A 12,816-nucleotide genomic window follows, 5' to 3' on the forward strand; every position below is an offset into this window, starting at 1 on the left:
ATTTTGTTTTGTTTCTAATCTCCAAAAAGTTCCTGTGAAGCACTGCTTACTGTATATAGTGTTGAAGCTATTGCATTGGAAGCAACTTGGACATTGGCTGCAAGTTCATAGTTTTGAATCACTGAGTCAGAAATCACCAGCTTAGTGATGCTTGGTCTCTATTTCTGAACATTTTGGTTTAATTATAGCCCTAGTATGATCATTTTAAAAATCTCAGGTGATTCTGATGTTTAGTCCAGATTATAAGCCACTGACTAAATTTGAGTGTGTGTCTAGGACTTCCGTTATCTAAGTTTTGATGGTAATAGCAATGCTTAGTTGTTTCTGTCAATTAGGAGGCATCAAGGACATGAAATAAAGGCTGGAATTGAAGGCTCAAGGAAAATTTGATATCTGAAATAAGGCTTAAAATTTTATCTTTTGGGGCTAGAAAGATGGCTCAGCAGTTAAGAGTACTGTTCCTCTTCCATAGGACCTTGAGTTCAGTTCCCAGCACCCATGTGGGGCATCTCAGAATCAACTGTAACTATGACTGCAAGAGTTATGATACCCTCATCCTTCTGGCTTAGGTGACCATCCACACAAGTTTCATTCACTCACACATACTCACACACATACACATAACTGAAAAGTAATAAATGATCTCTCAACTTCAGCTCAGAGAGATTGGAAAGACTAGAGAGTATGCTAGACAGGAGAAATGTTGATGCCATACAAATATATAGGAATAGGTTTATTTAATGAATTGCCAGTAATCTTTGGTGCTAAATTGATTGTTTTAATATTCCTGAATTGTAATCATTTTTGTACTGACTATGTGCTTGGTAGGAAACATGAACTAATTTCTTTAATTTCCAATTGCATATGAAGTAATCATTAGGCTATATTAAAATTGTTTTATTAATGTATTTGTTTGATTTAATAGGATGAGGAGGAGAAACCGTAAAACTAGGAGATACGGAGTTTTGGACACTAACATAGAAAACATGGAATTGACACCCTTAGAACAAGATGATGAGGATGATGACAACACATTGTTTGATGCCAATCATCCTAGAAGGTAAGTTGGTACAGGAGTTAAATAACGATGTAGATCTTTGCTCAGATAATCTTACAGTCTTTATTCTAGCAAATTTTATTGGTTTCTATTTAATGTCTTCTGTTCTGCCCAGCTCACAGATATTATTCACATGGCTTTGTTGAATTGGATATAACCAATAGTATACATTCCCTAAAGTTAGCCTTCTTTTTTACAGATTTCTTTGCAGTGTTTTGGGCTTGAAATTTTTCATTTTTACAGTATTAGTTATTTTGGCATATGTTTGTATTTGAGAAATATTTAGTAAGCTTGCTTTTATTTTTATATCCTGAAATTATTTTGTTTATTGTTTGGTTTATTTGATTTGGAAATAGCATTCCCTGACAGAACTGTAAGACTGGAGATTTGTTGTATCATGGTGTAGCTCTGATGTCTGTATTCAGATCTAGTCTCATGACATGTCAAGATCTTTCCTAAGGGGTTTGGTATATGATTAATATCAGTGCATTTGCATTTGGAATGAGAAGAGGCAACAAATGCTACAGCTTGTAAGAGAAATATCCTAAGAGAAAGAAGGATTTCTGGTGAAGGAAAGCTAGAGTCTAGAATCATATAAGTCAGGGAGCACAGAAATCTTTCTTACTTGATTGAATTTATTCTTTGACAGTGTCAGACCTGTGTATAGTGCATTCTACCTAACCTCACCCTCTTTCCTGTAGTCCTCCCACCCTCCTTCCTGCAAGTCCCTTTCCCACATTCATGCCTTTGTGTTTTGGTTCAGATGTACTGAGTTTAACCTTGACTTTGTGTGAACACAGGTATACAACAACAACCCCCACCCCCACCCACCCCCACCCCCCGGAACATGGTGGTCTCACAGTGAGGTCCATAACTGATAAGAATGACTGTCCCTTCACGACAATCATTTAGTTTCCAGTAGCTCAGCAGGGAGGACCCAGTTCATGATTGGCAGTTGACAGGCCCATGTTATAAAGGCTTGGTGCAGATGCTGCAAGCTGCCCTTGGCAATGCTATGTCATGCCCTAAAGACAGCGTTTCACAGTTCTTTTCTGAATCTTCCAGCTGTGGTGTTCTCTCTACTCTTCTGAAATGTTTTCTGAGCCTCCTGGGGGAGGTTTAAGTGTCCTACTTAGGGCTGAGCTTTCAAATACCACTTATTAATAGCCCCTTGAGCAACCATGCCTCCGCATTCACTGCTATTCTTTGCAAAGAGATATATCATTGGTTAAGGATAAGAGTAATATTTGTCTATGGGTATACACATTTAGAATGCAGTTTGGTTCCATGTCAATTTACCTAAACAACAGCAGTGAATCCCTAGTTAGGCCCTGAGCTCCCTAGCCCCTAGCTTTGTTGGCTGTTTGTTTGTTTGTTTCTACTATTTTTAACACCAGGCATGGATTCCTCTCTGGAGAGGCCTAGAATTCAGTCTAAAAGCTGTTGGTTATCCTTGGAACAATTGTGTTGCTATTGTACTGGTGGGCATATCCTGCAGGTTACCATTGTGAATGTTAGGACTCTTGCAGGGTGACCTTTTGTATTGATATAAAACTGAATAGCCCAGTTTTTTATTACCTTTGTTTGAATCCCAAGATTTCTCTGTTCTTAGGATGGAGATATCCTACATGGCTGAATAGCATTGGTCCCAAAAGCTATTACATTTATTAAATAAAATTCTCAGAGGCAGAGATGGGATAACTGTTTAAGAGCTGATGGTAGAGAGGCCCAGCAGCAGCCTTTAAGTATCCCCGCAGCCGTAGGAAAGCTATCAGGGAGAAAAAGTTATGGCTCAGTTCTAGCCTGATTTCTTTTTATCATGCATCTGAATGTGTGTTGTCTTCAGCAATGGGTATTATCTTCATCTTGTTCTAATGGATAAACGAGGAATAACAAATGCCTGTATTATTTGGTGGGTAAGACTAATTTTATTGGTTGTCTCTTTTTGAAGTGTGGGCCAACCAAACTTGTTAGCTTGCATTTAAAAGTGAATATATGTAATATATTAAAATCAAAAGAGAATAATATGAAGTAGCATTGAGAACAAAGGCTTACTGAGTAAATAGAAGATGATCTCATCTTGGGCTTCACGTGAGAGTGCTAAGTAAAACAATGGCATTAGAATCCCATTTACTTTTCAAAATTATTATTAATTATAATTTGCAGTGACAATTGTTGTATTTAATTATGCTGGGTACTTATGAGATGTCTGCTATATACATTCATAGAAAGGAAAGGCATAAAATGAAATTAACAGTTCGTGATTACCTCTGAAGAACTTAGTTTGAATATCAGTTCATCTATATTAAACAGGTTTTAGATTGAATGTGAAACATCCTCCACACAGTCATGTTTGAACGCTTGGTTTCAGCTGGTAGCATTGTCTTCTCAAGCCTGTAAAAGCATTAGCCAGTAGAGACTTGCTGAAGGAAATGGGACACTGTCAGTGGGGCATAACACTTCCATGCCCAGCCCCAGTTCCTGCCCGCTTTCTGTTTCCTGACTGTGGATTCAGTGTGAACAGCCGCCTCACAGTCTTCTGCTGCCATCCTTTTTCACCGTGACAGAATGTGCCCTTCAGAGTGTAAGCCAAGTTAAACTCTTACTTCCGTGAAGGTAAATAGTACAGGAATTCTTCACTGACGAGGTGGCAACAGGTAAAAATAACTACCTAAAGTTCAGTTGTTGTGAAGGTGAAGCTTCAGGAACAGAAGAAGAAACTCATGAAACTCACATGTATAATTATATGCCGTCAAGTTTGTAACCTAGGAAAACATGGGTAAATACTGATGTAACTAATTGGTGATATAACTAATTGGTGTACTCTTTGCTGGAGAAGGTCACTTCTATTCTCCCAGCTTTTCTCAGATGCTTGTAGTTCTCTGTACAGGGTTGAGGCTTCCTGGGCTTTTCTCTGTCCACTTGTCATGTTCACTTATGTCATCCATGTTCAGCTCACATTTGGGCATCAATGTTAGTGAGACTTTATGGGTGTAGCTTCTGATATCTCTAGGAGACACAGTCTCACAGCGAATTCCCTGATCCTCTGGCTCTGAGTCATTCTACTCCTGCGGTTTTCCTTGAGCCTTAGGTGGGGGAGTGTTTTGTAGATGTATATCTATTGGGACTCTGCTCCACAACCCATTGTGATGATCACTCTGTAGATTTTGGAGGTGGCCAGAGTAAGAAGAAATGTGAGTTAGACCCTGCAAATATACAAGTGACTTGCGCTATTTAAGGGTATCAGAGGGCTACCAACCGGATTTAGGAATTACTGTTTCTAGGCAGAGGAGAAAGAGATAGTAATAATAAAGGTGGTATAATGTTCAGAGATAAAGTAGTTAAATTATCCTGAAATTTGAATTACTCAGTTTATATCACAGTAGGTATTACATGTAGCACAGCTACCCATGGGGAGCACACTCAAGCTATAATGAAGCTGTGAAAGTTATTGTGGGTCATCAAATATGAAGCCTGTTTTATTGTGAGGAATTAGGATGATTATGCAGTATCCCAGTGATCAGAGCCAATTGGATGGTGGTGGCACACACCCTTAATCCCATCATTTGGGAGACAGAGGCAGGCAGGTCTCCCAGTTTGAGGCCAGCCTGGTTGAGTTCCAGGAGAGCCAGGGCTACACAGAGAAACCTTGTTTCTAGAAAACAAACAAACAAACAAACAAAGGAATCATTCTGTTATTAGAATAAGTGATTGTTATCTGTTATGTACCCAGGTATTCTATCAGCCTCTGGCTTTATAGGGAGAACAGAGATAGGCAAATTGCCCAGTTTCCTGTGAAAAATGGTCTATTAAACCTAAGGCTAGCAAAACAGAACAAAAGAAACTTAAAAATAGTAAACTTCAGATTCCACATTTTTATTAATTAAGGTTACCAAAATCAATGGTAATATACTTTTGGAGGCCAGGCATATGTTTATTTTTTAAATGAGAAACAAAGATGGATAGAGCCACATCGTAACAAAAACAAATTGTGTCTGTGTTCTTCCTTTCTTCTCTCTCTCTCTCTCTCTCTCTCTCTCTCTCTCTGTCTCTCTCTTTCTCCCTCCCTCCCTCCCTCTCTCCCTTTCTCTGTGTGTGTACGTGTGTGTTGATGAAGATTAAATCTGGAGTCTAGCATGTCTATGGTCTGGAAGCACCTGCTGCGCTGCGTCCCCAGCTCAGTATTTGTGTTTCACACTAGATTTGTATCACTGCTGTTGCTTCCTTGTTGGCTGACAGTATTCATGAATGGGAGCATTAGGGAGTGGAGTTTTCTTCCTTTGATAAAAATGTTAGTAATGCGTTCAATTTTTGTATTACACGTAGTTACATACATACACACACACACACACACACACACGGGTTTATTTGTTTGTGTATATTACACATTTGAAAAGTACCAGGGTTGTACAAAATTCTGTTTATTATTAAGTTCCTGCCTTAGATTGTATATAACATAATGTTACAGGAACCCACAAGCAGTGTTTCCTCTCCTATTTTCTCTTTTGTTTGATGTATTCCCTCTTCAGTCTTTCCACCTCTGTTCCTTCTTGTTCCCTTTGTATTGCTTCCCTTCTTTAGACCAAACCTTATAGTAGCTCCATTCCTCTTTTTAAAGATACAAATTAATGAAGCAGAAGAGTTGAGGAATGTCGCATTCTCCTTCCTGTTGCACTTGTTAAAAACAACGGTATTCAGTGGTGAAGACTGCTGCTAATGTGCAGCAATGGATGGAGCAGGCTTTGCAGCAGACTGGTGACTGGTAGCTGTGTTCTGTGCTGCACTGATTATAGTCGTCACATACTGTGCCATAAGGAGGAAATTAAAGTCAGCCATCAAAGAAGGGACATAAAACTGTTCAAGTTTGGAATTTGTCACAGTATAGAAAGGGTGATTCCTTTGTTAACTGGAATATTTCTGATCTTTTTCCCCCCCTTAGACCTATTGAAGATTTGCTAGAAGTACTGTAAAATCCTACCCAAGACTTAAGCTATAGCTCAGTGGTGGCATGCTTGCTAAAGGGGGTGGGGGTGGGCCCAGAACAGGTTCCTGTTTTTAACATAGGTGGATCCACCCAGACCTCACAGTTATTTAAGAAGCTACCTTAATAACATAAATACTTAAGGGAGAAGGCTAATCTATGTAAATCTACCAAGCGTGATTTAAGCTAGGGATTTTCATGAACTTTTCAGCCGGTTCAGAATTCTATAAAAACATTCTAAGTATATGGATAAGACAGTCAAATGAGTATTATCTGAAATTAAGTCATATCTGTGTTATCATAACTTTGCAAACAAAGTCTGTGGTTTACTTTTAATCCTTTTATAATTCTTCATCCAAATTTGTTTCTGTGTTTGCCTTTTTAATATAATGCTTTTATGCTCTTTAATTTTTTTATTTTATTTTGCAAGGTTATAATATAATTATAGCATTTCTCTTTTCCCTGTCCCTGTCCTACCTCCAAATCCTTCCATACACCACACCTTACTCTCTTAAATTTGTGGCTTTTTAATTTATTGTTATATATATATATGTTTATATGTATGCACACACACGTATACACGCACACATATACACTCCTAAATACCTAAGTACAACGTGCTCAGTCTGTATAATAGTACTTACCTGTATGTTTTCAGGGCTGACCATTTGGTATTGGATAAGATAGTACTTACCTGTATGTTTTCAGGGCTGACCATTTGGTATTGGATAAGATAGTACTTACCTGTATGTTTTCAGGGCTGACCATTTGGTATTGGATAAGATAGTACTTACCTGTATGTTTTCAGGGCTGACCATTTGGTATTGGATAAGATAGTACTTACCTGTATGTTTTCAGGGCTGACCATTTGGTATTGGATAAGCAAATTGCTGTGATCATCCCTGGGTAATACTATTCTTCCTCTCTTAGCATTCCTTTGTTGCCTGTAGGTTTTTTGTATAGGGTTGAGGCCTTGTGGTCTTTCCTCTCTAGTTCAACAGTCCTGTTGATGTTGTCCTTGTTCAGCTCATCTTAAGCAGTTGTGTTGGTGAGAATTTGTGGATGTGGCTTTTGACATTTCTAGGAGATACAATCTGACAACAAACTTCTTAATCCTCTGCCTCTTACAGCCTTTGCACCTCTGCGGCAGAAATTCAGAGTTGTAGATACCAGTCCATTGGATGAATCTACAGCACCATCTCTCTCTCTCTCTCTCTCTCTCTCTCTCTCTCTATATATATATATATATATATATATATATATACACATATATATGTGTGTGTGTGTGTGTGCTATGTGGACAGGCTGGTCTTGAACCTATAGTGATCTTCTTGCCTGAGCCTCCCAAATGCTGTAGGTGTGAGCAACCATGTCTCACTTTTATTCCTATATTGTGTAAAATTTAACAGTGAATCTGCCTTCTATTAGCAGAAATAATACTCAAATTTAGTGGATAGAAAATATCTCAGTAATCGATGCAGATTTCCCTAGAGGGGAATAACTCATTCTGACTTGGGAACAGTGAGGTCGGAGAACTGTAACAGGAATGACTGAAGTGTTAGCTGATAGGTTTCAGATGCACTATTCTGGACGCTTTACTAGGAGGCTTATCAGTATGGTCTTCTAAAGTAGTTTTTAGGACTCTCATTTGAAAGAGGAAAAAGGCTGAGAGACTTTAAATGGCTTTAGACTCTTCATCCTGCTACAATCTCATTCCATTTGTTTAATATTCATTTGATTTATACCTATAAATGTAACATTTCCATTATGGCCCTCCCTCATGCTAGGACCCTCCATTGCTATCAGTTTTTCAAATGTACATCCATAAGGTAGGAATATGAGTCCTATGAATATGAGTCTTGTGAGTCGCTCTCTTTCCTGTTGCATGAAGAACATTAGTTTTCTGCAATAGTCATTCTAGTAATTAGTTTTGATCATATCTTACTTCTACTGTGTTAATACTTACAAAATTCTCCTTTATTGCCCAGATTCTTTTATTTTATTTTTTTATTAAGAAAAATTTTTTATTCATTTTATACATCAAAGATCCCCCTCTTCCCTCCTCCCGCCCCCCAGCCTCTCCCTCCCAACCCACCTCCCCCCCCCCACAAAAAGTCAAGGCCTCTCATGGGGAGGCTAATCCAGTAGAGGGAGGTCTAAGCCCCTCCCCCTGCCTCAAGGCTGCACAAGGTGTCCCATCATGGGTAGTGGGCCCCAAGCAGATCAAGCTACACAACTGTATGGCCATGCAGAGGGTTTAGTCTAGTCCCATTTAGGCTCTACAGCCATTGATTGAACTTTCATGAGAAGCAGATGCAGAGATCCACAGCCAAACACCAGGCAGAGCTCCAGGAGTCCAGTCAAAGAGAGAGAATGAGGGATTCTATGAGCAAGTGCATCAGGATCATGATGGGGAAACCTCAAGAGACGACCAAACCAAACTAGAGAGAACTCATCAGAGTCAGATTCTTTTTTTAAAAGCACCAGGAAACAAATCATATGTAGAGAAGGAGAGGAATTTTCTTGCTTACAGTTTTAAAAATTAGCTTTTGGTACTGTTTATAAAGAGTATTTCTGTTATGCTATCCCATTCTATTGTTTAGGGACTATAAACATAGGAAGAACACATCACATTTTTAAATGATGGATGGAGTTTCCTCCTACTTTGAACAGAAAAACCCAGGGGAACAGGCAGCCTATTATTTTTCTGAAAAAAATTGAGATTTTTATTTTATTATATGCCAATAATCCACTTTAATGTTGGAAACTTAAAACACTTTATAGTACAAACAACAAATAGAAACAATATATTAGTAGTGTTAAGTTTAACTTCTATCAAAACTAAAATTAGTATAATGCTATGTACTAGAAGACAACTCAGATTATGGAAATGGCTTGTAAAAGCTAGTGCTAATGCCGTTTTAATGCCATGCTAGTAATTTGTGTCAAACGTGTCATTTGAAAGCCCTGAATTTGCTGCCTTACTACTTTCGCTCTGCTACTTTAACTTAATATTGTATGTGTTCATTATAATTTGTACCTAAAGATACCTAGTCATAAAACGCTTTCTAGCTGTTTATATCAGCCTGTCAAAAATCAGAAAACAGATTTTACTTCAGTTTTGACATGTGCAGTAATTAGCAGGATCTTATAGGGATGGCTATACAGATGGGTGCCTGAACAGTGCTGTGACATACCCTAAGCTGCTGAATGTGGTGGACCGACGTGTTTCTGGCCACGTGTCAATTCTAGCTAAGAGAGTGGCTTAGACCAGTCTCTTGAGGCTAGATTCTTCCTTGCCAGTAACTGTCACATTATGGAGGTTGACTGCGCTATGAAACACTTGGCCCTGCTTTCTACTTTGTAGTCTTTGCCGGTTCACATTTTGAAGACTACTATTAAAAATCAACAGTAAGCCGGGCGGTGGTGGCGCACGCCTTTAATCCCAGCACTTGGAGGCAGAGCCAGGCGGATCTCTGTGAGTTCGAGGCCAGCCTGGGCTACCAAGTGAGTTCCAGGAAAGGCGCAAAGCTACACAGAGAATCCCTGTCTCGAAAAACCCAAAAAAAAAAAAAAAAAAAAAAAAAAAAAAATCAACAGTAATCTTCGTTGCAAATTATAGTCTGATTCAATTAAAATTTGTTTATAACTTCAGCAACCAACTGGCCAAATAGGTGTTTTAGAAAAGAGGCATTCATTTCAGGTCAAGATTAGCTGCATCAGAGTGACTTCCAAGCTGGGTGGGTACTTTCACAAGTACAACTGTCTTACAAAGTAGAGAATTGAGATTCTTCTTTAATTAATTTATTAATTGATCACTGTTTTCCCAGCTTCCCAAAATTAAACAATTTTCCTGACTCGTAAAATAAAGCTAGGGTATCAGAAAATTGCAGGCATCTTTAGTGATATGAGACCTTATGATGATGATGATGATGATGATGATAAAAATTTTAAAAGGCAGTATTTCTAACAGTTGTAAAAACCCAGAACCAAGCATGTTAGATCATGCCTTAATCCTAAAATTTGGGAGATTGAGGTTGGAGGACTCCTAGATCCTGTCTGGAAAAAAAAAAAAAAAAAAGATTAAGTCCTTCAATATATTTTAGGTGATTAAACAACAAAAAAATTTGCTTTAAAAATTTTTTTAAAACTATTCCACACACTGGCACATACAGTGTGCCATACATGCATGGCTGCTCTGAGTGCACTGGAAATTGACTACTTTGTTTAGTAAAAGATTCGACCCATCTTTTGTCCATTTCAAATCGTTGTAAGTTCTGTGGAGACTTAAACCATTACTTACTTAATCTGAAGCTCTATAGCTTTTAGGCTGATCACTAAAATGTCTAAACAAGGTGCCAATTTAACTCTGACAATGTAATGATACTTTATACAAGTGTTTTTCTAACCGTCTCCTAAATGTTTTTCCATTTTTCGTCTCTGGACTAATTTGGCAGCTTGTGGTGGCAGTTGTGCTTGTTGGTATGTGATAGATTCTTTATTGGCACAGAAATTATTGAACTTTGTTGTCTAGGATATTATTCCATCTCATAGTATGGAATACTGTGTCCTAAGCCTTCTTCTTAGGACAGGGTATGCTGGCAGTCCTGTCTAAAGTGGCTACAGTCTGTCCTAATTGCTCCCCAACTTCAGTGTCTGTCTCTGCCCAAAGGAGCCTCTTAATAGAAACAGCTCTCAACACTCAGCACTTCCCGACTGCCCTCTTGACTCTGGTCTACCAGGCCACCTTTTATAACATCTGTACATCTGTATTCTTTCTTCAGGAAGAGGAACTTGGATTTTTTTTTTTTATTTATTCTCATATATTGCTAATGTCATCCTGGTTTTCCTGAGAAAGAGCAACTGAGTTAAGGATAGCAGTTGAGAATGGCATGTTGATGAAGTGATATTTGAGTTGCAGTTACTTTTTTAAAGTGCACAAGATAGCCAGAAATGTTCATGTGGGAGAGGAAGATACTGTGTGTTAAGGGAAGTTAAAGTTCCAACTAAGGTATGGTGTTATATGTTATAGAAATGTTCACTTGTTCTCAGGCTTTGCGGATTGGAGTATGGAGAAATCTATCATAGCTGGAGCCAAATTAAGAAGTTCATGTAAAAATGAAAACAAAACTGAAGGTTGATTTTGTCAGTCAAGAGTGCTCCCAGACCATCCCATGCTTTTGAAGAAATTAGTAAAACTATTGCATTTACGTTCTAGATGACTCTAGTGTTTGTGAATTACTCACTACTAGAGTTAAGAAAGAACTGAGGTGCAGTATTTTGAGCTGCTTTATATGGTCCAGTGAGGAATGAGTAAGAATGAAGATTCATATTGCTATAAGTATTTAAAAGAAAAATGAGCAGACATCCCAATGAATGTGTTTATTGAAGAATGTGTCTCATTTGTTTGTTCACTTGCCTGAAACAGGGTCTGAGTATGTAGCCCAGGCTAGCCATGAATTTATGGCAAACATCCACACTCAGCAAAACTTTTTCTTTCATGTGATTTTTTTGTTGTTGTTGTTGCCATACTACAAATTTCTAAAATATTGTCTTTTTCATTGAGTGTAATTTCAGACTTATGGCCTTTGATTGCATTTTGAAAGCTGAGAAGCAGGAATAAAGAACTGTATTTATAGAAACTATAAAACAAATGAAAAGATTATATTGCCTGAAGTCAGTTGAAATCATTTGTTAATGTTCTGTGAGGAAATGTTATTATGAATATAGACACAGGCTTTTATGACTAATAATATTATATATAAAATTATTTTGAATAGTTAAAATTACAGTTCAAAGGATAATATCCAAAACAATTAATAATGACAGTGTCACCCAGTCATAGTGGCTTACAGTAAAGCTTCTTTTTTTTTTTTTAGCTTTATTTTATTCCCTCAAAACTTCTGAATATTTAGATGTGTTTAGATTTTATACAGAAGTGTTATTTATATATTTACTTATTCATTTTACAGATGAGAATGTGCCTTTCATGAGAAGACTTCATATTTCTACTGAAGAACAGAATTTCTATGTCTAAGGAATAAGAAGCCACTCTATTGAGGGGAGGGGGATTTAAGTTGTATACATTATGACAACCTTTAATTTGTTGTTGCGCAATAAATACTGTATCATTTTGTTATATCTTTGTATATTTGGAACTGCTCTATTAATGGGCTCCATGCTCTTAGGGACAAACTTTATTGTATTGGATTTTCCATTGGAAAATTATTTTAAAATGGTATTTTCTGAAGAGCTTTGTCCCTTCCTTTTACCATATTATTGTACCTTGTTTTCTTTTAAGTACTAATCAATTGTTGTTAATTATTTTTGTCAGTGTCATAATTTAAAGAACTATAAGCCACAACTAACTGGTATGAAAAATTAATTAAAATTCTTCTTTACTAAAAGTTTCCCATTTTTGTGGGGAAAAAGCCAAATTTGTTATGTTTTTGAGTTTTTCAATAATAGTAATTGTCTGTGCTATTGTATGCAAAAGAATAAATGTAATTTAAAATTATTTAAGTGGTACAGACAGAATGTGTTTACAAAATAAACACCCCGTTATTATGCATTAATGTGTGTTTTTATGTTATCTCTATGTACTGAGTCCAAAATGTATTTTTCCTTAGCTTAGTGTCTCACATCTATAATTCTTGCATAAGACAGGAGATTTCTCTGAGATTGAGTCCAAGGATAAATGGGGCAAAGAAGGTTGAATTTCTTCTGAGAGATGAGATATTTTGGAAATCTATGAATTTTAAAGGCATTTATAATTTAA

General features: G+C 37.3%; 1 protein-coding gene across 2 annotated transcripts in view; it reads left to right on the forward strand.

Moving 5' to 3' along the window:
* The window catches only part of Fam174a (family with sequence similarity 174 member A), a 29,056-nt gene extending 16,450 nt beyond the window's left edge, over positions 1–12,606 (forward strand). The window contains exons 2-3 of one of the 2 annotated variants that reach the window (XM_059278481.1): positions 926–1,060; positions 12,011–12,606. In XM_059278481.1, the coding sequence (XP_059134464.1) occupies positions 926–1,060; positions 12,011–12,014 (139 nt within the window). In that variant the 3' untranslated portion in view covers positions 12,015–12,606. Of the gene's footprint in view, positions 1–925; positions 1,065–12,010 lie in introns of those variants that run through there. The other variant, XM_059278482.1, reaches the window with a different exon arrangement.
* Positions 12,607–12,816: the final 210 nt, after the last annotated feature.

The sequence above is a fragment of the Peromyscus eremicus genome, chromosome 13, assembly GCF_949786415.1.
Source record: "Peromyscus eremicus chromosome 13, PerEre_H2_v1, whole genome shotgun sequence".
NCBI classification, from domain to species: domain Eukaryota; kingdom Metazoa; phylum Chordata; class Mammalia; order Rodentia; family Cricetidae; genus Peromyscus; species Peromyscus eremicus.